Below are 26,257 nucleotides of genomic sequence, written 5' to 3' on the forward strand. Positions count from 1 at the left end.
TTGCGTATGATGTTTTCTTGTGGAATTTTCATGTTTTTTTTTAATGAATTTTGTGATTCACTTGAAATTTTTTCCACAAGAATATTCTAAAAAAATTTCATATGATTTTGGATAAAATATGATTGTTTAATCAAATTCATAATTTTTTTATGTATTTTGGTAGAATTTTTTTTACTTAAATATGTTTTTCATACATATAATATATTATCTTTTCAGTTTATTACCTAAATTTAATTTTTTTTTACTATATGAAATTTCTAAATTTGTTTTTACTATTTTTTATTAGTCTTAATCTATTATTCTCATTCATTCATAAACAAAAAAAAAATCTTGATCCGCTAAATGATGATGTCACAAACTAAAAAGATATGACATGTTTGTGAATGGATTTAAATCAATGACATGCATAGTAAAATTTTAAAAATATGATAATATATATATATATATATATATATATATATTAAGTAATAAAATAAAAAAGATATATTATATGAATACATATATTTAAGTTTTTTTTATATACAACACTTAATATGTCGAAAATGATCTAAATAATGTTAGTATTAATATTTTAAAAAAATAATATCATAAAAGACAACTAATGAATAAAAGGTTTAAATTAGATTATTTTTAAGAAGCTTAAAAAAAACGTTTTAGTACCTGTAAAACAAGATTATTTGATTTTGGTACTTAAACTTTAATTTTCTTGATTTTATCAGCTCGTATTTTTTTTAGGCTTACTTAGTCACGTTCAGTTTTGAAAAGAAAACAAAAACTAACATGTCACAAGTCACATCAGACATTAACTCAAGAACTAATGCTGTGCCACTCCCTGGATCTTTTCTTGAAGTCTCAGATTCTTTCACCATATTTATTACATTTGTCAATCTTTTCTCTAATATCTCACTTTCATTAGTGGTCATTTGAAAATGAAAGCTAACACGATCTTAGGATCAAATTGTGTTGATTTCCATTGATTTTATTTTTTAAGTTCAAGAAAAAGTTAGTATATTATTTTATAAAATAAATTCGAGTAATCGAATTGTTTTTACAAAATTAGTTTGATTGATCGAACTAATTTTTATTTAAATATTTATTTATTTAAAAAAATAATTTCAAAATTAAATTGAAACTGATTCACTTCTTCAGTTCAAAATCATTTTTTTAAAATTAATTTAATTTTGAATCAATTTTTAAATCAATTTAACTATTTAAATATAAAATTAAATCGATTAAACCAGATGAAAACTAATTCAATTCAATTTTTTACTGAATTATGTGCAGGGTTGCTTTTCTGCGTCAATACACTTGTTATGACTGAGAAAAATACTATTCAATACCATCAATGTTTACGGTCACAGTCGCTAGGAAGTATGTTTTCAAACAAGAAAAACTTTGAATACAAGTAACTATTTGTCAGAATATGATAGTCCTCAAACCATTTAATAATTTATCCTCTGAATGAGTGAAACTTAGCAAATTCTTGGAGTACAATTATTGTTTTTATTTTTTAGAAGAGAATTACCAAAAACCATATGTGTTTTAAATATTATGATGTGTAGTTTATCGCATCCATACAGGAAAGAAAAAAAAAGAGGCAAAATGAAGTGAGAAAACCAAAACTAAAATCCAAAATTGATACAACAGGAAAATATGATGGAGGATGTATTTATTGATTTATTTTCTTTGTTCTAAGCCTTTAGTTGGAATTAGGCAAACATGTCAGTGAGGGTAGGGAGCTTGATCTCTCCCTTCTGAGAAAGAGGAATGGTGAAGTTGCCAATGACAGGAAGGTCAATAACAAGTCCAATATCCAATTGGTAATCAATGTCCCAATCTGCACCAATGTCCTTTGCCAAGCTCAGTAATATGCTATGAGGCACCTTCACTGGCACATCCAACATTGTTGTGTCACTTGCCTTCAATGACCCTGGGTCAGGTATTGTTCCTGCTGCTATCTCCCTTCACCACTCAACACAAAAATAAATATAAATAATTAATATAACTAACACAATATCAATTCTTATCTAAAGTAACAAATAATCAAGGACACAAAAATAATGTAAACCAAAAATTAAACGATCACACGAAAAAATGCAGAATTTTCAATGGATATAAGGGAGTGGATTGTTCCTTTATGCAATGTTTCGTTTTAAGAAAAAAAAAAAGTTAAAGAATGCAAACTATGTGCAACCAGTAATTTTTTATATCTTTATGTATTTTAAAACTTCCTCTCTCTTTCTTTTCTGTCCAAATCTGGAAGAAGTATGTGCAACCGACAACCAGTAATTTTTTTAGCTCTTTCTTTATCCTTTAAGAGCTTCCAAATTGTGGAAAGAATAAATTTTATGGTATTTTCCTTCTAGCCACAATCATTCCTTATATATCTTTGTTATATACATTTCATATTATAAAGAGTGTAATTATTAACTTAAAAAAAATAGAACAACAATCACCCATATATATACTTTGCGTGACCAAAAGAAGCAACTGAAATCATTTCAATGAAAACAGAAAAGTAACATACAAAAAGATAAAAAGAGAGCACAAGGCAAATAAAAAATAATTGATGCCCACCCAAATTGAAAAAAGAGTCCTTAAAATCAGCACAACAATCAAATAAATATTTATATCCCATAAAAAATTGATAATATGTTGACACGTGGTTTGTGGATAGATGATTTTTATAATACTATGGATTATATTAAAAATGAAAAATAGTTTTAAAGAAACATATAGACGATAAATAAATAAATAAAATAACAATAAACAAATTAAAACACTGCACCGAATTCCAATTAATGTAAACACACTAAATTTATGGGGGAGAACTGTATTCAATTTTCACACAGTAGATTTCTGGAGAAGGACGAGAAAGTTTAAGTTTGATTAAGCTCAAACCGAAGATTGATCTTTGTATTAAATCATTTAAGAAGAAGCAGATACTGCAAAAATCCAACAACCATAAAACAAATCAACCCGATCCATGATTGGTTCATGGTGGGTGATTAACTCGATCACAAACACAAAAGAAAACCAATTAATCCAATAATTAAAAAGGGGGGGTAGCGAATAGTGATAGGAACCTGCCAGCACTTTTGAGGGAGTACTTGATCTCACAAATGGGAATGGAAGTGGAATAAGGGTTCTGAACGGAGACCTTGGCCAAGTACTCGACGCTGTCGCGGCTCACGCGCTTGAAGTCCACGTCGGTGACACTCGCCTCTGGCTTGGGCATGTTGGTGACTTTCTCCGCAACATAGTTTTTGGCCTTTTCCAACAACTGCGACATTTTCAGCACTGCAAATATTAGACTCAGACCCCAAACCAACACGCATTCTTATAATAATACATAAACAACACACACACGCAAAGGCCCAACAGTAACACGCTTCCGACACGTGACCACGTCTCGTCGCACGTGGTCCCCTCCGGCTTCGCGGATCTGGATGAATAGGATTAGATCCCAAGATGTCGGCGTCGTTTTATTCCGTTTCATGTCGTGTATCCGTGTAAGTGAAGTGTGTGCACGTGTTACACGTCTTGTAATTACCGCACACCAACCCATTTAGACCAAACTTTACCTTATGAAAATAATACTTTTATTTTTCTTCTTAATTATAAAAAAATTAATGTATTGTTATTTTTCATAAAAAAATAAAATAATTACAATTTTTCATATTTTTATTTTTTGCAATTAAAAAATTGTTTGACCAGAATAATTCAAAAAATTATTTGCAAAGTTAATGCCTTTCTTTTAATTCTTAAAGTAAAAAAACAGAACATCTCTAGATTATCTTGATTTACTGCTGCAGTTGTTTTTTTTTATTATTTATATTCTTTCTTCTCCTTTCATATCTTTCTTATTCGCTCTTACTTTATAAAAGTTATTTCTTAAAAATTATTCCATTCAATAAAACTAATTTTTAAAAGCTAGAAATAAAAACACAATCAAGTACCCTTATTATTATCTTTTTGTTTGGAAAATTGGCAGTGATGTAAAATTGGTTGGTGCATAATGCTTTTATGCAGGAATCGATGATTGAATCCGCTATATATAGATCGATCCAAGTACATGCATCGGTTTTCTAAAAGAGATAGGTTAAAGATTAACAACATGCAAATTGCAGATACAAAATTTTGGAAAAGGAATGATTAATTATTGAACATGGAATAAGGAGGAACCGAAAGAAGCTAGGGGGCAGCGAGGGGAAAATATTTTGCTGAGAAAACTTACCTCCGCCATTATTGATGATGATGAGTGTGTGATCACGTTAGTGAGTGGATAGATGAAAGTGAATCTTGTTAACGAAGCTACAATGTGAATGTGAATGAATTGTGAAGCTTAACGTGCCCAGTCCTTGTAATAAGGATGAACGATACTCTCTCTCTCTTCTTTTGGGAATATTAACCTCAAATTAAGGAGGAAATTAAAAAGAGAGCCACAACAAGATTCATTGGTCACTCTTCACTCTCATGTTCCGTTGGGCGTTGGCAAAGGGTATGACTTTTGAAATTCTTTTTCCTATATTAATTTGTCACTATAAATAACACCCATTCACTAAAAAAATCCACCAGAAAAAAAGGAAAAAAAGTTTAGATAACGTAGTTTATGCAAGAATATCGTTTTTTTTTTTGTACAGATATCCAAGAATATATTTGAATACCTATTTGAAATTTTAGAAAGAAAAGAAATCGTATATTTAATTCAAAAATAAACGTATATAATGTAGGGGATCGGAAAAGAGAACAAAACGTAGAATCTGGCTTTGTTTTCGGATAAAGTGCTGCAATAATTAATGAAAAAGTTGAAAACAAATTATTCATTCTTTGGCATTTTCTGGCTATGTACCAAAGTTGTGATCGAAGCACTCATAGGTATATAACATAAGTAAATGCAGTAAAAAAAAACATCAGTAAATCTTTTTAGTAATCATAATATATATATATATATATATATATATATATATATATATATATATTAATGGTGGTTGATTCAGTCGCTAATATGGTATATATTTGAGTCCAAGGTTTTTATATGTAAAAATAAATAAATAAAAATCTTTGAGAGAAGTGCAAATATATTTGTAATATAGAAAAATTGCATTACTTTGTTTTTATTGTGTAACACTTGATGATGAATGTAAAATACACAAAATTTACTGTACCGCTCATAGTTATACTACTCTGATTCTTGAATGGAATTCTCATGTATAAAAGATATTTGTGATTTGTTTGATAACAAATACACAAAAGTTAATAGAGTTGTGGGCTCTGGGCTGGACATTTTCTATTCAGTACAATTCTAGTTGATGGTGGATGGCAATATAGTTTTTGGTACAAAATTATTATATGTATAATTTAAGAGAGACAATTAATCTTTTAAGTTAAGTACGACTATAACTGGAAAAAAAAAAATAGCAAGACCATTATTAGATAGTAAAATTCACTTTTTAAATATTTAGTGCAGTTATATTAATATCTTTAGAATTCAAAGTAGAGACTTATGATAATGTTATTTTTAGATGTATTATTTTTTTTAGTAGATGAGATTTATGGTAATTAATATGGTTTAGTTGAATTAAATTTTGAAATGATAAGTTATATAAGATGAACAAGATATCTCTAATTAATTTGGGGAATATAAAAAATAACTATAGACTTCTGACTTATTTTATCTGATTTTTGTTATATATTTCATAATTACTTTTAAAAATAGAAAATAATTATTTTATTACAGTTTATCTTCTACTTTATAAAAAATTAAATTAAATACCTTACAAATAAATAAAATTAAGGCATTTGATAGTGGAGAAACTTTTAATTTTTTGGAAGGTTGGAAATTCTAACTAATTTCTCATGTTTAATATCTATTTTTTAAAAACAAATTTTCTGGGAAATAATATTTTTTAACTAGTTTCTCACAAAAATTTTCATGTGAAGAGGTGAGAATGTTATTTTATGAAATTAATTTTTCTTTTTCTACAGTAAAAAATATCATGTTACTCTTATTAAATTAAGACAACAAATAAAAATATTATATAATTTTTTGATTCCCAAGAATTTATTTAAATATTTATAATGGTCAAGTAAATAAATTTTATTCATTCACATAAAACATTAAACATTAAGATTCATAGTTTACAAGAATCATGATTTCTAGGTATGAATTGAAAAAAAATTATCCTACCAAACCCTCGTAAATGTAAATCAATGTGGGTAATAGTGAAATTGATTACAAAAATTACATTTGTTAGAAATGTTTGGTACAACTCTTTTTAACTTATTTTCTCCATAAAAGAAGTTTAGTCAAACACTTTTCATAAAAAGCCCTTAAAGGATAAAATAATTATTTTTATAGAGTAAAATTTTAAAATAAGTAGCTTTTAATTAAGCTAGTAAAAGGAGTTTTTTTATAGCGTACGCGGAACTTTTTCACGCAGTCCCCTCTAAGTCCTCTTCAAATTTCAACTCGGCCTAAAATGCCCTTTCTTTTTTATTTTCCATTGATTTCTCTTTTTTTCAAGCATTGATTTAAATTTTTATCACTCTTTTAGTATTTCATACAATGTACTACTGTTAAGAAAGTAAATTTATATAATTTTTTTCTTGTTTATAATAGAGACCGGAGCAAGTACTCATAGCTTAGAATAATTTGCAAGAAACTCTAAGTTCAAATTTCATTTGTGGCTATTGTACTCTAAAAACAAGTCTCAAGTAATTTATACATATTGCAAATTAATAATATTTGTGTAATTCTGTTCTATCCCTATATATAATCACAATTTATCTCATTAATTAAAACCAATATTTAAACACCACTTTTGGTGTACAATATCTGTTGTATCTACTATTTAGCAGTACAACACCACTCTTTAGGTAACCACAAAATAAGCAAATTTTCTTTTAACATAATGTGTGGATGCAAAGCTTACACAATCGGGTCAAGGAATCCAAAGAAAAACTAAAGTTCCAAAGTAAAGCATGATATACCTTGTAAAATTTACAGAAGTTTGCTTACCCAGACACATGATCATGATCTATATGGACACATTGATTCATAAAAAAAGTTAAATTCACAATCAAACCAGTAATTAATTAACTTGAAGTATATATATATATATATATATATAGTACACATAGAGAGTACTGTGACATTAATTAGAAAGCCAACGAACATATATATGAATAAGTAAACTTAATTCTAGTGCTTGATATGTACGTGCACGCATATTGTAGTTGTAGCAGAGAAACACAGTTCCACGTTACAAGCTAGCAAGAAACTGTATTTGCTTGAGAAGAGGGGTTAGAGTTTCCATGAGCTTCTCGCACGGGTGGTTGTGAATTCCCTCGTAAGTCGTCACCACAATGCTTGTGTCTTTGGATAGCCTTTGAACTTGTTTCTTCACATTGCACGTGTGATGCGTGCAGCGGTAGTAGCTTCTTTATTGACCATTTTCGCAATGCAAAATGAGAATGAAGCACAAAGCCATTCAGTATGCATGATCTCATTAAAATTAACCAAGATGCAAATTATTAATTCAGTAGTCTCATTTTAAATTTTATGGTTTAAAGAAATTGGTTGAATCATTTTTAAATTTATGAATATCACTTTTATTTCATCACATATTTTAGCTATCCTGTTTGAGAAAATGAATACCTTAATGAAAGCATCTTGAAAATTTAGTGCATATTTCTGTATACATATCACCTCTAATCATCAATTTAATAACATTATAAGAAAAACATTTTTAATTAGATATAACAATTTCTTAGGTACAGATTATGTTATTTTCAAATTAGAATTGAAGTTATATTTTGATAATCTGTATAATAAAAATTTACATTAAAATATTATGTAGATTATTATTGAAGTGAAACTTTAGTTCTGATTAGAAAACAATTCAAACAGCACTTTATGTATTGTATCTAAGTTTTCCCTTTTAATTATCAACTTGTCCCAGATTCATCTAACGAGGATTAAAACTGAAGATAAAGTCAAAAACAACAGCAGGTAAATCCCATTTTTCTTGTAGTGGCTAGACCAAATTAATATCATTCTTATTCCAATTGATTCACTATGTTTTCGTATCTAAGTTCATGTGGTGAGAACCATCTTTTTGTATGTTCCCACGTGAATCATCCTCCCTTGTTCCGTACAAAATTGCATAAACCATGCATGCATGCATATATGCAACAAAAAAGAAAATTAAACCAATCAATTTCATTTCACACACACATATGCATATACCTTGGATATGTGCTATTCTTCACAGCTTTCTGACCATATTTCCTCCAGCGATAACCATCATCCAAAATATCATCTGCACTTCTCGTTTGAAACGCAAACCTTGGTACTCGTGTTGTTTTCTTCATCCTCCCACCTTTCCTTTTCTCCTTGTTTCCCTTTTCCTCCTCACAAACTCCCTTATTTTGAGCCACAAAAGAAAAAGAAGAAGCACATTCAATTTCATCTTTAGCATCCCCATTAAGCAATAAGCCGTTTTGGGCAGAGAAAAGGTTACCCCAATCAATGTCACATAGCCCTGATTGCTCTTGAGGGTCCCAATTAGGGTTTTGCAACATCGAATTAGGAGTGAATATGAAAGGGTTGTTTTGGGGTGGTGGGTTTGGTGGGTCTTTGCTTTCCATTGAGTCTTAAACTCTTAATTCCACAATGAAGTACGAGAAGAAGATTGACTGAAGAGAAAATGGGAATGTTTTGGCGTTGAAACTTATAAAGGGGAAGTGCAAGATGGTGGAGGGTAGAAGAGGTTTGGCAGCCATCACATACATACACACTAGCATGTACATATATATACACTAATGTGTATGCATTGATGATAACGAAAAAATAGTGCATGTGGGACACGTCTCCTATGTGCTATGGTGTGAACTTAAGAGGCAGTTGAACAGAAGTAGTTGGATTTAGTTGAGTTTAACATTGGGTGCAAGATATATGGAAGATTTATAGAGAACTAGCTTATAGCATACTATTCGTACATCTCTAAGGATACATTCTCCTCACACTAGATGAAATAATGTACTGTTTACCTACCAATATAACTTGCACAATGTAATAATTTGCTTACGTCAAATGTGCCCTAGTAATTTTTGTGCGATTCATATTCTAGGGTTTTGTCAACATCGGTTTTTCAGATTATTGTTATAAAATTAAAAATAAAAAGTATTATAAAAAAGTATTTTTTATATCAAACATATAAATTTATTAATTATTTTCAATAAAAATCATTTTTAACTTTTTAATATGAGAACTGATTATCAATTACACCAAAAGTCTCAATGAATTTCACGAAAGAAAAATATGTGAATTAGGTGATGTTGAACATGTGCTATCTTTTTTTTTTCGTTGAGTAAATTTTTAATTCTTTCCTCCATTCGTATATGCTTAAATTACATTTCTCTTTCTTAAAAGAAGAATATGAGTTACACTTTGATCTTCTTTAATATAAATAATTTTCTTAACAGAAGTGAATAATTATGAATGCCTCCTTAGAATATTTGTCCTTCATACAATTATTAGAGTTATTAGTGTCACCAATAACTAAGTTTAACTTCAGTTATTGTTGATTTTATTATTTTAGAATGTAGAATGAAGTTTTCAATATATCTCTATTATTAGTTTCATAACATCATCTAAAATCTTTATTGCATCTTATAAGGTTACGAAATTGATAAATACTTAAAACTAACTATTAATCATGTCTACAATCACTGTGATAGAAAAAATATCATGTAAAAGACTAATTTGTATTAAAATGATTTCAAATACAACATATATTTTTCTTTAAAAAATGAAAAAAAGTGACCATTTTAAAATAAGAGACGAGTAAGTGTAATACTTTTGTTTTGCTTTTTGGGAAGGAAAACAAAGATAATGCCATGTTGAGATACCTTGCTAGAATAAGCAAAAAGGAATAGCTTGTGGAGGTGGAAAGTTCGCGGTTAGACAGCTGAAATTCCTAAGTGCTCTCAAGTAACCTAATATATTTGCAAAGGCACGCATTTGCTCAAATGTATAATATCATGGTATTAGACCACCGACTTTGATACCATTTAGTTACTATGGATATGTTGCACTGGATTACTCTTGTTTAAATAGTGATTTCGAATTCAAGTGATGATAAGCTGAAAAACAAAATTTGTAGGACCAACAAGCAACCATTTTGAAATGAAGGGCTTGGAGAAGTTAAAATATTTCCATGGGATTGAGATTTCCAGCTCTAAGCAAGGAATTTTCATCTTCAAAAAAGCTAATTAAGGAGACCTAAAAAGCTAGGTTCCAAAGCTGTTAGAGCATCCATATAACAATATCAAGGAATTGGAAATGATGAGGAAAAATCCATAACTGTAGCATGATCGACAGCTCTGGACCCTCAGCCTGACCCATCTTCATCAAGTTCAAGATCCCTCTAATGAGCATCCCCATTAGATTTTAAAACATAGGAAGCAATGTCCAGAAGTTCAGATTCAGAGTTATACCATGCTAACCAGCTTATAAAGCCCATTGCTTTGAAGGCTCAATATGTTCAGAGAAATTTCTGTTTGTGATTTTTCCACTTCAAAATCATGTTTCTTCAAGTAATTTAAAAAAAAAAAATAGAATTGATACACTGTTTTATAGTATTGACATTGAACTGGTTCTAAAGTTTTCTAAACCGAATGATCACTTTCCTGCAATATCAGATCTGAAGTAAAAAAACTATACTACAAGAGGTAGTAATTGACATTGTCATACAAATGAAAAGTATACAAAATATTGATGACATGATAAACTTGATTGATTTTCTAATTTATACCTTTATTTTACATTCTATAACTGTAAAATATTGATGACATGTAAAATGTTTTTACAGTTAGAAAATAAATTATATGACAACATATTGCTGATTCAAAATTGCAATTACTCTCCCTCAGGCCACAGCAAAAGATGTAAGAAGCCTACTCCGATGCCTACACACTTAAAACAAACTCGTCCTTCTTCTACTAAATCTGCCAAATTACAGGCATGAACAGCATCATCTCTATTTCACAGATTCTGTCATTCTCCAGTTAAATCACAATATCATCTCAATACCAGCAGGCACAACACTAATCTTTTTTGGAAGGAACCCCAAATGCTCCCCGTCAGATTGAATATAAATACCACCCTTGCCTGAGATGTCCTCCACCTCAATAGAAAGTACACTACAATATAAAGAACAATCTGGATGAGTACCACCACAATGGCACAATCCTAAGCTTCCATGAGCTGAAAAAGTTAGCACATGGTAAATTGTTGAAGGTCGCTACAAAATCCTGTTGCTAGGTACTTACCTCCACATTTTTTGTTAGTTGTAATTTAGTACAGTTAAGGCACATCCACACACAAAGTTATATCCAACTAAAACAATTATACAGATTAATAAATCCAAGACAATTTTTTGTCTGAATTGCAGCAAACTTAAACTTGTTGATATACCAAACATGGATCATTCACAACATATTTCCTACCGACGTTGTGCAATTCATGTAGCCGACCTCACTAATGGGATAAGGTTTTTGTTTTTGCATCATTACAATAAAAGCAGGTTATTAAGGATAGTGAGTAGGTTTTGACAACCACTTATATAATTAGGATCATAGTTAACCAGGTAATTTGAAAAGAAGATAATTGACCTTACACTAACAATATTCAATATCTCTGTCATGTTCAGATTTGAGAAAACCATGTAATCAAATTTCATTAGTCATCTAAATTTATTAATTGATATTTAACATCAAGAATTAGAAAGTAGAAATGGAAGGTAACATTAAGAATGGTAGATTGACTTCTTTGGAAAAGATTATACCTTCTATCAGATACATTTTTAACTGAGAGATGTGTCCCACTATATAGCTTATGTAATTTCAAGACAAAATCATACCACTTGAAGTTCTGAAGAGTCACAACCTGCAAAATTTATGGAAAAAAATGAACTTTATAAAAAAAAGATGACCAGGATTTAGGATGAGGTTTAGCCAGTATAGTCAAAATAGATGATAATTTTCATCTGACATTTTACAGAAAGGTATTACACCTCTAAATTTCTGCTGAAAGGATCAGCATTTGGTGTAATTTTCATGCCACCACCAAAGTATTTTGCATTTCCAATGCAAAGGGCTGTCACTTGAGGACATGTCTCCCACGGACCATCATTGAGCTGCATTTTTCATGTTATAAAACTAGCATGACACTTCTGGTGCACAAACATAGACCATGAAAAAACTAAAATTATACAGGACCTCAAACTACTAACACTAACCCTGATTCTCAGATCCTGGTTTTGATGCCCGATGAAGGCTTGCAATGCACCAATGATATAGCACAGGTTGCCAAATCTCTTGTACCTAGAAGCATAAAAACCTGCCTTTGCGCTCCTGTAAAATTCGGTCAAGCATGCTTTAGATATGATCCATGTGTTACACTTATTCTGAAATTTCCAATTTAGCCTTACAAATGAATGTCAGCGACATTTATGAAGTAATGATGATCACAACTCTCTCCTGTGATAACACCAACATCTATCCTTGATCTCAACCCTAAAGAAGACCTAAATTAGAACGTAATGAGACAAACTAAAAGAACATATGGAAACATAATATTTGAGGCCAGCATCAACATGCTTGAGCTATTACACAGCTACAATAAAATAATAAAGCAATTATATATTATATTAAGAAAAAGGAAAAGGAAAAACCTCTAGCAACACGTTCAATGGCCTCATGGGGATCATTTTTCCTGGAAAAGACTCAACAGATGGTTCCGTTCACTTCAATTATCTAGAGATAATAAGCTCCATTTAAATAAGATGCACAAGGAGAATGAAGATACAAACAAAAACTAACCACCCAAATGTTCTTGCAAAATCAGAACCAGTTCCCAAGGGGATGAGCTGTATAAAGCAAGAACATAGTTATATTTTTCAATAAGCATTCCATTCAGTATAAGTATTACAGATGACAGAATCTAAGATGCCAGGCATTAAATAAAAACTGAGAATATTGCATTCTGGTGGCAAGTACTCACACCAAGAGCAGTTGAATGCGTAGACTCTTTCACTTGACTAACAACAGGTTTTCCAGCCCAGAAAAACCCATTAACAACCTGCTTGTAATAAACTGAGGTGCATTAGGAGAACAATTAAGAAAGAATGTTGCAATTCATCAATAACTTCACTTGATATCAAATAAATATGTTTTATACCCACTAGGGTCAGCCTAGTGGTGGAAGAGACTGGGTAATCTGCACAATGTCCTAGGTTCTAACCTTGTTGCCCCCATTGTATACCAAAAAAATAAACGTGTTTTATAACAAGGAAAATAACTGCAACATATTCTCTCTAATACACTCTTTCCACAACACTTTTCATTATTAAGTATACTTAGTATTTCTCTTTATAACAAACATAATAAAGATAAGCTTGGTTGAACATGAACCCTTTCTGATAAGGTGGATGCTACTCAAGAATTCCCTTGGAAAATTCTTTAGTCCCAACAATAAAAAAATAAAAAAACAGTCTTCACCTCATGAAGAGTTCCATCACCTCCAACAGCAATGACGGCATCAGCCCCCTCCCTTATAGCCTACATAGTGCAAGGACAACGATTTAACAACTCATTGGAAGCAATTGACATAAAACCAACTTATCTCAAACACTCCAAACTGACCTCTCTCGTTATGTCAATAGCATGACAAGGACCTGACGTTATGGATTCACAAATCTACCCAAAAACAAAAAACATCATGAACTTGCAAATAAACACAACACTCAAAGCAAATGAACTTGCAGAGTTCATCTCAAAAACAAATAGACAAACACTCATAACACAGCACTGACAGAAGTAACAAGACCCACTCACATTGCACTCTTTACCAAGGCGAGACCGTAGATACGGAACTAACTTCCTCCATTCCTTACCCGTCCTCCCATTAGCACCTGCAACCCAAGCTCTGGTTTCAAAATTTTGATAAATTCTTAAGTAGACACTACTTCACATATGCACTCACATCACCAATTAACATGTGTAAAGTCATACAAATCATGTCAGAAACGTAATTCCCTCTAAAGTTTTTTTTTTTCAAACTAACTGTTGATTTTTTTTTGTAAACACCACAGCTATCCTTCATCAATCATCAGAGAAAGAAATTCTGCTCAAGCCGAGGATTTAAAATTGCTGCATATCTAGAATTTGAATTCGAGAACTCTACTGATTTGAGCGCCAATTATGGTCCAATGTTTCCAAAAAAATTAAACTTTATCCCCAAAGAAATAACGGGTAATTCTACTTTACTAGGTAAAAGTACATTTTCGTAACGGGTGGCTAAAATTCCAACACCCCACAATATAATTCAGCTCAAAAACAAGAAAAAAGTAAAAAAAAAATTGTATTTTCTCAACGCACCTAGAGGATTGACGACGAAAACGAGGTCCCTTTGGCGAGAAGTGGAAGAACCAATGCGGTCGGGTGCCATAGGTTGAAGCTCTGATCTGAAACACACGTTGTGAGCAACATATATTCCTCTTCCCAATGCCATCATCATGATGATGTTGGAGATAACTATGGCACGCAATCTTATGCGGAATTTGGAAAGAAAGAAAAGAACAAACGAAGAAAGGAATTGTTGGTCCTATCTTCTGCTGAAGATATCACTCATCTTTGCGACTTGTTGTCATTTCATTGGCATCGCTCTGAGTCAGTAAAATCACTGTTATTCAACACTCCGCTTCAGTACTAATCCTCGCCGCAACTAACTCTATTAAATGTGTCTTCTGCTGTGTAAATCGCTTTGGGGAGCTCGTTCTTGTGTTATTCTAGGGAAAGAAGAAGATAGAGTCAAAATATTCTCAGTCAAAATAAAAAAGTTAATAAATTAAATATGTATAAAAATATTTTATTTGACCTTAAAAAATAATTTTTTATTTCTTTCTATTTTATAAAAATTTAATTTCCATACACTTCATTGTTTTTTACTATCAGTTAAGTAAAATTCATTTGAAATATAACTTTTAAAGTTTTTTTTTTGGTATAGATGTAGCTTTTTTAAGTAATTATATATACTAAACCTTTAACTACATTTCGATTCAAATAATATATAAAATAAAATGAATGAAATTTTTTTTTAAAAAAAAGTTAGAAGTTGAATCATATTTTTCATAAAATATATAATTTAAATTTAATTATTTATTATTATAATTTAAATTATTTAACTAATGTTATAAAAAAAAACTAATTACTAAAATAAATAATTTATGTGTTACATTAGTAAGTTATAACTAAAAAAAATATTGGTTAAAGAATTAAAAGAGAGTTTTATTAAAAATCATGAATACATTTTAAAATCACGGGAGAATACATTTTTTAGCATCCCAACAAAAAAAAAATCTCTTTTACTTCCTTAAAATACATAAATAGTATAATTTGTCAACGAAATTCAACTAAAAGCATTTATATGTACGTTGACTAAAAAATAAGATACTTTGTTTGGGAAATCAATAACATAAACAAGGCCACACCTCACTGACATTCAAGAAATCTAAGCAAAACGTTACGATTTAAACATGAAGAATGGAAGATTCTATCAACTTCGAAGAAAATAAAACTTCAAAATTCAAAGGCTAAGGAGCCAAAACCAAGAGCATAAAACATGGTGGGAGGCAAAGAAGAGATGTATAGTGTATTTGATTCCACATGGCAAATATAATTTTTCACATTTAGGGAGAACTTAATAGTTATAGCATCCACATCCTAGACGCAATTTCTTATTTCTCAACTGTTTTTTCAAACACGTATAATGGTGATCAAAATAGAGGTTTCCTTCCATTTAGCATCCCCAACAATTGATCAATAACTTTGCTCCCATCATCACGCAAGCCAGAATGCATGAACTCATTAGTTATCCATGGCCTAATCCCTGCTATTTGAGAAGCTGTTTCCATGGCCAGCTTAAAATTCACGTACAAGTCTTCATAGTACACAGCTGCCGCAACAGGTACCTGCCAGCATTGGATCAAAGTTAACAACAGAAAAATTTAAAGAGACTCACCTTCATCTTGTCTTGATATACATATTCAATTGTTAAGGTTGTATCAATCATAATTCATGTCTTGCTAGGAATTTTGTAGGTATAACAGATAACTAAGCTACCTTGTTGTTATTCAGAACCTGAACATCATATAGTGGGGGCCAGTCCTTCTTCTCTGCCAATATATGAGCTGCCTCTTTGAAAGGTTTCAATGCATGAATCTCATCAAACATCCATGGGAAAATCATCTATAAAAGCAAATGAACACGGTAATCATCTTCTCCTCAAAATAGTAAAGAAAAGAAAATAAACAGATTAGCATTCAACTTAGTGGTTAATTACCTATATGGGAAATGCAATGCCATGCATAATGCTCCATATCCAAATGGCATGCCAATTGTAACCAAATCTTTTCATTAAATGAATGCATATATTGATAAACATTATAGATGTACAAAAGGTTTGAATTATTCACATCAAACATCAATCAAGTTACTGAATTCTACGACTCTGTTTGGATAAATTTCTCAATGAACATTGATAGGAGAAGAAAATAAGAAGGTAAAATGAGTTAAACTTTTCCCACAAGTTAAAATTAACTTATGCATAAGCTAATTTATACAAACTTTCTCATTTAACTTCTCCAAAAGTTAGATTTTAACTTATGCATGAGCTAGTTTTAACTTATAGGAGAAACTTAATTCATTTTGCCTTCTTATTTTCTTTTCTTTTCTAATAGGTTCTTATTGAGAAGCTTATCTAAATAAGACCTATATTTGGTTACAGGCAGCTATATATTCTTATATTTTGTTTTATTTTAACCAAGAACCAGTTTCTCTCCACTAGGAAATGTGGAAGAATAATAAAAAAAAGACATACTATACTATGCACCGCTATGTTACTCTGAATAGCTTTAATGCAATATTTATGGCATAATTTAAGATGCTTTGTGCAAAGTAAAGAAAAATGATATTCTTTACACCCTACCTCTCCTGTAAAAAGTACAGGGAGTCTTTCTCTGGCAGCTCTAATTGCATCAAACTTGTCTCCAACTGCAGTCCTTACACTATTAGCAGACCATTTATTAGCAGAACCCTACAGAGAGAATGAGCAACCAGAGTTGAAGGAGAACCATAGAACATCAATAAACAAGGAACCAAAAAAGAAATCTACCTGACAATAGATGGATTCATGTAGAAGAGCATAGAGTGGATTGGTATCAAAATTTAACCACTTCTCAAACTGCATAGAATGAAAATTGGCCCTTGAAATTCAGATGGAAACTTGAAATTCAGGATTATAATCACGGAAAAGCAAACATTTTTCTTACAGAACTTAGGAAGTTGTAACTTATTCTCTTTGGTGCTCCCGGAACTAAAGTAGGATCCCATACACTCTCAAACCTAGAAAGGTTAGTACAAAAAAAATCAATAAATTTAATTCAAGATAGTTCTAAAACACACAAGGTAATAATGCATTACAAATAGTGCATGCTTTCGAAACCAGCTCTGGATCCTAAGCCAGATAGACCAAGAGTCTGCAGCCCTCTTGGAGTTAGGAAGCCACCGGATGGAAGAGCTACCTGCACAAAGAGAGAAGCAAATTAGGGTTTGACAGAACATAGCTCACATTTTCATGTTTAACAACAATAAGAAAAATGTGAGACAGATAATCACCCCTCCTCCTTCTTGTTCAGCCAAATAATTAACAAGTTCTTGAACAATTTTAATATCTTGAGGGAATCTCTTGTAGTACTTCTCATTTTGATGTATAGCTTGCTCAAAGCCTGCTTTGTACACTGAATCTGCAGGACATCCACTGCCAATCGGAGGAATTCCTCCAGTTATAAGGACTTGCTTCAGTCCTTGTGGTGCAAAACTCAAATATGTGACTGCACAAAATCCACCATAGCTCTATCACAATTAAAAAAGAACGGAAGAAGAGTAAGCAAGCATGGAATTCCAAGGTTATATTGGTTTCAAAGGTACAAAGGCATTCTAACCAAAGCTCCTAAATCAAAAAAGCATAAGACAATGCCTACAGCAGGACTCATAAATATCAATTTTAAATTTCAAGGAGACGGGCAAAGAAAGGAAAGGAAGAAGTTACAGATTGCAAAGCCAGACTGGTTAGGCATCAAAATCAGCAACTCAAATGAATACCTATAAAAACTTCGTACCCCATTGCCCGGAGGCTCTTCGCTATGCGAAGGTATGGGGGAGGGATGTTGTACGCAGCCTTACCCTTGCATATGCAAAGAGGCTGTTTCCGGATTCGAACCCATGACCAACAAGTCACCAAGGCACAACTTTACCGCTGCACCAGGGTTCTAAAAAACAATAACTCAAATACCTGTCCCAATATTGTCCAAGGACCAGCATCTGGAACAAGGCGTACTCGAATAAACTCTGCATCGTTTACTATATTATCCGCTCGGAAATATTTTAAGAAGTCAGCTAATTCATCAGCAGACTTGAACTGTGACATTGATGACACAGTCAACGGAGTTGATAAGCCTGTTCCTCGCTGTAGAAAAGTACAAAAGTAACAGAACAGATTATACAAAAAAGTTGTTACAATATCACAAAGATAAATGACATCAATGCCAAGCAAATCATGCCTGATCCATTAAGATGAGACGGAATTCTTCACAGACTTTTTTAGTCCATCCACCTGATTCAGTTGGCCGCCCGCACTCAAACCCAGGTCCACCTTGCAAATATAATAAGTATGGCAAGTTTTTCTCTTCTTTCCCAACTGCAACAAAATTACTGAGTTTTGAAGGAAAGCATGCCAAGGTGATGAAGGGGATGAATGGGTGATGTACAAGACTAAGCATGAGCACTCATCCAATAAGCAATATATAAACTGAAAATTTATTACAAAATAAATTAAAAAAACTGGGATCAAATTGATTTTGTTGAAGACTGACTAATTAAAACATAAAACAATATGAACAGAATATTAAAGAAATCTTTATGCTTCTGGACATGAGGTATGCAATGCTGCTCTAGTTGCCAACATACCTAAGTGTTCTGGTCAACACTAAAAAAACACACAACAATCAATCATGAAATCATTGAAATGTATGATTTGCATCCTACAAGATACCCATGTTTCTCACTGAAACATAATGGCTGTACCTGTGGGAACCGATTATTAATTGCCCAATGCCCGTAAGTAACATATTCTACCAGTACCAGTAATGCCATGTAAAGCTTTCTTCATTATCCAAATAAATCCATGTCAACTTCCTCTCATGTTCTCTTCCCGAGCACACCATCCCAATTACATAGTAAAAAAAGAGTTTATTTGTCTCTCACTTGAAAGGAACGCAATCTCTTTTGCTCCAATGACACTCATCCCTCGCAGAAAAGTGAGATCTTGAGGAATTGTAAGCAAACACAAACACAAAAAACTTTATGGTACTGCCCAAGTCCTTGTTTTTAATTTATAAAGCTCAAGTAGGTTCCACACCTCCACCTTTTAAAAATGAAGCAATACCATGACACTAAAGGGCTCCAACACCTTCCATATTCTATTCATTATTTTTCAATCCAAAAATGGACGTTAAACCCGTTCCATTCCATCTTCTTACACCAATCCAAACACAGCCTATAAACGACTCAAAACTACTATATAATCCAAAAAGCCACTATTAAATTCTGCCCCAGATACCCCATTGACAAAATATTCAAAAACCCAAACCTAATTACACTATCACAAAAACCCCATCTGGGTTTTTCTTCAATTCTCACATTGACTCATTAGCCACCATCAAAATTCCAGTTTTTGCCCCACAAATTAAAACGATTAAAACCAAAAAACAAAACTTTACGTTATCACTCAACCTCCATGCAAAAAGGAAATCAAGGGCAACGAAGAAACAACGAATGCAATCAATCAAACCAAGGGAAAACGATTGAAAAAAAAGTTGACTTTGACTAATGTTACCTGCAACGACTTCACGAGCGAAAACAGTGATCTTGGGAGAAGAATGGGGTCCCAGAGAGTGATCGAGAGGAACCTTGAAGCGATGATCGCGCAACCGGAGCTCCGGCACGGAGTACCAGTCTTTGGTGACGTGATCCGGCGAGGAGTCGTCGGCGGCGAGGCCTTCTCCGTTCATTTGGAGTGAGCTCCGGCGAGAATGTGAGGAGAAACGATTGGAAACAGAAAAGGGTTTTGTGAAGTGAGATAGTGAGGAGAAAGCGCGAGAAGAATGATGAATACTATTAAGAGGGAAATGAAGCAATGTTCTCAGAAAAGGTAGTGGTGGCGCGTGGAGTAACAGCATTGTTGTGTTGCGAGTGGGACGAAGTGAGGGTAAGCGAGAGTGGATAAAATCTGAACGGTTTTTTCTAACTTTGACTGAATTGCTAGGACGGCTATGATTTGGTTTCGGAGAAACAAAGTTATCTCAGCCGTTTATTAGTGGTGACTCAATGACTCTTGTTTATGCGATTTTATTTTTGCATTAAATTGTTATTTTATACTTTTTTAATTAGTATTCTAATTAAATAAGATTTTTAGTATCCTTAATTTTTTTTAATTAGTATTTTTTAATCAGAGTTAAATATAATTAATCAGATATTTACATACCATCATTCAAATGATATTTTACCAAAAAAAAATTATTATTTAATTTAATTTTTTACCATTCAACCGTATTTGGTAAATAAATTTATTTTAATATGGTGTAGTTTTTGTGAGACATTATTTTAGGTAGCATTTTAGCTTCTTATATTTTACTTCTTATTTAAATATTATTAAATTTATTTTAGTTTTTTCATTTCTTTTTTTATAGATTTTTAGGAATTTTTTAGATACATTTTATATTAGTTATTTATTTTAAGCATTATAATGTGTAGATTATTTATTTTACTATTTTAATATTATATTTTAAAATATTGATAATGGATTAGGATGATAAACTAATATGCAATAGTATTTAGAAATACACAATGGTATGCAACGGCATCCTCGACAACAAGCTTGAGATTTTATTCCATATATCCCATCTATACTTTCATAGTTTCATTGTTTGTGTGTCTCTCCGTTAGATCATTTGATGTAAGAAAATTTTCTCAATTTCCTTTTTGTCAATTACACCGACAAAGAGAAGAGTGTGGTGAAGGATAATCGGAGTTGGCGGAAAAAATAAAAAGAGAATTTTTAAATAAAAAATATTCGTTTTGATCCATGTATGTAAAATTTTTAGCATGTTGTTATTCCTTATAAAAAATTAAATATATTTTAATTTATGTAAAATTAAAATATATTATTATTTGAGTTAAATTGCAACGATTCGTATATCAAAAAACATTTTCAATTTTACACGGAAAATAAATATACTTTAACCATTTTAAATACCAAGTCTTTGTTGGCCATTCGAAAAAACAAAGGCTGGATTATTGACATGCGAATAACGTAACCAACATATGCACCCATTGTTCACCGAATACCAGAAAAGTGAAATTCACACAAAAAATCACAGCATCACTCATTTCCAATTCTGTGTTTGCCATAATGCAATTCCTAGTAGCACTTTCAAGAGCTTCTTCCACTGTAACCAACCATTGTCTGCGCCACCTCCGCAGCACGTGCAACGTGGCGGCGGAGAAGGTGACGCTGACCCGATTGAAGCAGAAGCACCGCAAGCAAGAACCCATCACCGTGGTCTCCACCCACGACTACCCTTCAGCGGTGCATGTCGACGTGGCAGGCATAGATGTCTGCCACGTCGGAGACTCTGTGTCCATGGTGATCCATGGACACGACACCACCATTCCGATCACCCTCGAACAAATGCTTGCTCATTGCCGCGCCGTTGCTCGTGGCGCCAAGAGGCCTCTTCTCGTTGGAGACTTGCCATTTGGAACCTATGAATCCAGCTCCAATCAGGTATACCGTGATTTTAACCTTGTCATTTGGTTCCACTGTAATAGCGAAAATTCTTTCAATATATTGAGGCTAAGAACAAACCTTTTGAAAAACTTGGATGAAAACATGAATAATTTTACGTCCATGAGATGTATGATTCGGTACGTCCAGACTCTAAGTTGCATTTGGCTGGCTTTATCAACGTCTTACCTTTGGGTACCTAAGAATTAATTTATTATTCCAATCATTTTCCTTTTTCTGTTCAATTTTGATGTTTTTTCAATATTTTCTTTAAACAAAATGGACTGAAATGGCACCTTTATTGATAGAATTTGGTCTCTAATTAACCAATGAGGTATGTTTTGAGTTGACAAACGAAGTTGCCCGAGGAAGGACTTTAACTTATCTCGTGTACGTTGAGTAGTTCAAAAGTCTTCGTACGTATAAAACCAAAGTTTTGGTCGAGTTTCTTCAAAAGTTGCAAGAACCAAGAGCTACTATATTTATTAAGAGAAATTTTATTCTTATTTATATTTTTTGTAATTTTTCTAAGATTCAAAAAAGTTTAAAAGTATAAAAAGAGTGTTTCAGGTCAAGCTTCACCTTTTATGCTAAATATATAGGATTTTCATAATCCCACTGTTTGTCTTTTTTTACCGTTAAAAGGAAGTACAGGAGGTGGTGTAAAAACATATACATAAGCATGCAAAAAATCAATACTGTATCTAATATTATATATGATTGGTTTTATCTTTTATTTATTTATTATTTTTTTACAGTATTTTAAAAATTATAAAAAAATAAAATTTTATCGCACTAGTCCAACTTATAAGCCAATTAATCAAGATTCTCTCAGAAAATACTGGCAATTTATATAAAAAAAAATTATACATTGTTTAAAAATATGCTTCAAAATCAAAGGCAACATCTAAGTTCTATCTTATATATATTCAACAAAACACTTTCTAAAATATACTAGTAATGCGTGGGAATTGAAATATTCTTGAAGTTGAAAATGCTCGTGTGCTCTTTTGGAGTTAAGAATTTATTTATGTTTTTTCTTTTATTTTATGAAAATCATTTTGTTACTTCTTAGTACTCACCAGGATTGAAATATGAAGGAAAATGTTAGGGAACAAGAACTTGGGTCAATCAAAATGTTAGGAAAAACAAGGACAAGTATTTCAGTATGAAAGATTTTTCAGGTGTGTGCAGTGGTTGTAAATTTTTCTATTTGATTGTAAGTTGTAGGCAGTTGATACAGCAGTACGTATGTTAAAGGAAGGGAACATGGATGCCATAAAGCTTGAAGGAGGGTCAACTTCAAGGGTTGTTGCAGCAAAGGCCATTGTTGAAGCTGGAATAGCAGTCATGGGACATGTGGGACTTACTCCTCAGGCCATTAGTGTTTTGGGGGGATTTAGACCTCAAGGAAGGACTGTTGCTAGTGCTATCAAGGTCTATCTAATTAACTCTCTTTATTAATATATATGACTTAAATATGTTTTTATTTTCTCGAATTTAGATTATTATTTTTTTTATCCTTTAAATTTAAATTTGTTTTTTTTAATCTCCTAATTTTGAAAAATGTTCTTTTTAATCTTTCATATATTCAAAGACTACCAAAAATTATATATTTAAACTGCCAAAAATCAATCTGGAAAAACTAAAAAGAATAATTTTTTAAATTCAGAGACAAAAAAAAAAGAAAATTTAAATTTTGGGGATAAAAAACAACAATGATCCAAATTTTAAGGACAAGAAACATATTTAGGCCTTAATATCTAATTAATTGGCATTTGCAGGATTTTATTGTCATCCTAATAGGAATAAGTCTATGAAGGTTGTGGAGATGGCATTGGCTTTTCAGGAAGCTGGGTGCTTTTCTGTTGTTATAGAATGTGTGCCTGCACCTGTGGCGGCTGCTGTTACAGCAGCACTTCAGATTCCTACTATTGGAATTGGGGCTGGTCCATTTTGCAGTGGCCAGGTAAGTTGGTCATGCTGACCTTTTACCTAATATTATATGCTTGAGATTTGAGAACTTCATTAAGAGTGGAGTGGCCTAGACTAGAGCCACTATTTTTTCGTAGTTAAAAAACACTTGACTATTGCTTTATCTTGAGGCATTTATCATTCACCAACTTCAAAGTAGGGAATTGTGTTTCATGATAAATTGTTGTGTTAATTACATGATGTTTTTATTTGAATTTTGGTCATGTATTTGTAAAATGGTTTTATATTATCTTTCAATTACAAGTCATCCTTAATATGATTAATTATCATAAAAGTCAATAAATTTATTATACATAATGAATTGTGATTGAATGATGATAAAAATTTATTTTACACTGTCAATCCATAACATATTTTCTCTGTTCATTTTCATGTGTATGTATGTAGATATATATTGAATTGGAGATGTTCAGCTGATCCTAATTGCTAGTAGACTGTGTGCACTTTCAAATTTGACCAACCCTCAATTGATTTGAGAATATTAAAGGAACTATTATTTGTAGTGAAATTTTCACACCTTTTGGGGTTGAGAACTAGGGGATCTTTTCTGTGTTTGAGGGAGTTGATGATTTTGTAAGCATATGGTGTGGTTTTATTGAAGGATGGATTTGCGTAAGTTACATGATTTTCATCTCTGTAATTTGTTATCATCTCTCTGCCACTGAGATGAATTGTTGCTTTATGAGCAAATGACTCACTTGGATGATTTATCCCTACTTGTAATTTGAAATGATAGATCTTCAATTCATTTTTTCTTTTTTTACCTTGTTATTTAAATGGAGCATGTTTGTTACCGTCACAATAATTATTGTAGGAGAAATAATTTAACAACCTTTTTCCTCTTGTTTAACTTCAAGAAATCTTCCTTTATATAAATAACCAACCTAGACATGTATATTTCGTGAACTAATTTCGTTCAGTTATGTACTCGTATGAATTATTTACACCTCAGTAATATTATAGCATATGCTAACTAGTCGTAATCTCTGCCCTTTTATTTATGAATGATTCTTGGTGTAGTCATAATTAAATTCTAATTCATTGTTCATGCAGGTGCTAGTTTTCCATGATCTGCTTGGTATGCTGCAACACCCTCATGCTAAAGTATTTCTTGAAAATGTTACCTAGTTTTTTTCTGTCCTTTATTATTGGATTCTTTGCTAAATTCAAGACAATCCATCTTTTGCAGGTTAGTCCAAAATTTTGTAAACAGTATGCCTGTGTTGGAAAAGTTATCAAACAAGCCTTATTAGAATACAAGGAAGATGTGATAAATGGTTCATTTCCTGGCTCTCTCCATATCCCATATAAAATCTGTGAAGCAGAAGCAAATGGTTTTATAAATGAATTGCAAAGATTGGGTTTGGACAAGGCAGCATCTGCAGCAGTTGAAGCAGTTCAAAATATGGATACTTCCAAATCAAATGGTAAAGGAAAGTCAACAAAGGACTAAAACAGTATTTTAGTCCCTAAAAAAATTGAGGTCAATCACATTAGTCCTGAAAGATGAAAATCATTATTTTCATCCTTGAAAGGGGAAATAGTTGATCACTTTAATCCTTTTCAGAGACTGAATTACCGTTAAAATGGGATTAAATTGTTTGATTTTTTCATCTTTCAGGAACAAAAAATGATGATTTTTATCTTTCAAAGAGTAATATGATAGATCTCAAATTTTTCAGAGATCAAAATCGTCTTTAATTTTCAAGAAGTGAACAATTTAATAAAGATACAGTTGACGCTAACAAGCGACAAAGTTTCTATCAACGAAGTGAATAACTTGTACTGTGTTGCTGTACTCTAATTCTGGCTTATCAAATGTTTCTATCAGTAAAAGTATAAAACCGTGCTACCAACTTAAGTCTTTTCAACTCTTCAATCTCTTCAAATCCTGCAAATCATATTTTTTAAGAGAGAGTGACACGTTCTTTCATGATGAATAATTACAGGGAAGGACATTGCATTGCCATTAGTAAAACAATTTGCTAGCTTGGTCCCTTGAAAGAGAGAGAAAACAGAACCATACCAGAAAACGTGTGTCATAATTACATTAGAGACTTCATAATTATACAATGAACATAATAAACATAACCATACAATATAATACTTACATGATATATTGAACCTAGACACATGTATCCAACTCAAACATAATGCATGTTTCAGACCAAGGTCAATTACATGTAGGTCGAGTGTATAATTTTGCAATGTGCTGTGTTCATTTAAAAGCTTATCTTAATGTGCTCTTAAGTGCGCTTGAGTAAGGTCAACTTTTGAGGCCATGATTCTTTA

At 31.8% G+C, this 26,257-nt stretch overlaps 5 protein-coding genes across 5 annotated transcripts; 1 reads left to right on the forward strand and 4 right to left on the reverse strand.

Moving 5' to 3' along the window:
* Positions 1-1,603: 1,603 nt before the first annotated feature.
* On the reverse strand, positions 1,604-3,326 carry LOC114425187 (desiccation protectant protein Lea14 homolog). The gene is made up of 2 exons (XM_028391993.1): positions 3,087-3,326; positions 1,604-1,962 (listed from the first exon to the last, which is right to left on the reverse strand). The coding sequence occupies exons 1-2, from the start codon at positions 3,290-3,292 to the stop codon at positions 1,710-1,712; spliced, it is 459 nt and encodes a 152-aa protein (XP_028247794.1). The 5' UTR covers positions 3,293-3,326; the 3' UTR covers positions 1,604-1,709.
* Positions 3,327-6,965: 3,639 nt separating this feature from the next.
* On the reverse strand, positions 6,966-8,806 carry LOC114367315 (probable WRKY transcription factor 43). The gene is made up of 2 exons (XM_028324470.1): positions 8,252-8,806; positions 6,966-7,443 (listed from the first exon to the last, which is right to left on the reverse strand). Exons 1-2 carry the CDS (start codon positions 8,650-8,652, stop codon positions 7,266-7,268), a joined length of 579 nt encoding a protein of 192 aa, XP_028180271.1. The 5' UTR covers positions 8,653-8,806; the 3' UTR covers positions 6,966-7,265.
* A 1,904-nt stretch (positions 8,807-10,710) lies between these two features.
* Positions 10,711-14,861, reverse strand: LOC114425537 (sphingoid long-chain bases kinase 2, mitochondrial-like). The gene is made up of 12 exons (XM_028392482.1): positions 14,446-14,861; positions 13,903-13,979; positions 13,711-13,764; positions 13,567-13,626; positions 13,070-13,147; positions 12,889-12,935; positions 12,741-12,781; positions 12,498-12,582; positions 12,306-12,420; positions 12,081-12,203; positions 11,853-11,953; positions 10,711-11,208 (listed from the first exon to the last, which is right to left on the reverse strand). The coding sequence occupies exons 1-12, from the start codon at positions 14,582-14,584 to the stop codon at positions 11,079-11,081; spliced, it is 1,050 nt and encodes a 349-aa protein (XP_028248283.1). The 5' UTR covers positions 14,585-14,861; the 3' UTR covers positions 10,711-11,078.
* Positions 14,862-15,692: 831 nt separating this feature from the next.
* LOC114425188 (proline iminopeptidase-like) lies at positions 15,693-20,406 on the reverse strand. The gene is made up of 10 exons (XM_028391994.1): positions 20,021-20,406; positions 18,687-18,823; positions 18,419-18,592; positions 17,743-17,979; positions 17,548-17,648; positions 17,397-17,469; positions 17,240-17,308; positions 17,054-17,161; positions 16,189-16,314; positions 15,693-16,037 (listed from the first exon to the last, which is right to left on the reverse strand). Exons 1-10 carry the CDS (start codon positions 20,361-20,363, stop codon positions 15,843-15,845), a joined length of 1,563 nt encoding a protein of 520 aa, XP_028247795.1. The 5' UTR covers positions 20,364-20,406; the 3' UTR covers positions 15,693-15,842.
* A 1,019-nt stretch (positions 20,407-21,425) lies between these two features.
* Positions 21,426-25,693, forward strand: LOC114367562 (3-methyl-2-oxobutanoate hydroxymethyltransferase 1, mitochondrial-like). Its single transcript, XM_028324759.1, has 5 exons — positions 21,426-21,970; positions 23,201-23,407; positions 23,793-23,939; positions 25,019-25,069; positions 25,155-25,693. Exons 1-5 carry the CDS (start codon positions 21,596-21,598, stop codon positions 25,416-25,418), a joined length of 1,044 nt encoding a protein of 347 aa, XP_028180560.1. The 5' UTR covers positions 21,426-21,595; the 3' UTR covers positions 25,419-25,693.
* Positions 25,694-26,257: the final 564 nt, after the last annotated feature.

Source organism: Glycine soja, chromosome 9 (assembly GCF_004193775.1).
Source record: "Glycine soja cultivar W05 chromosome 9, ASM419377v2, whole genome shotgun sequence".
Classification (NCBI taxonomy): Eukaryota; Viridiplantae; Streptophyta; class Magnoliopsida; order Fabales; family Fabaceae; genus Glycine; species Glycine soja.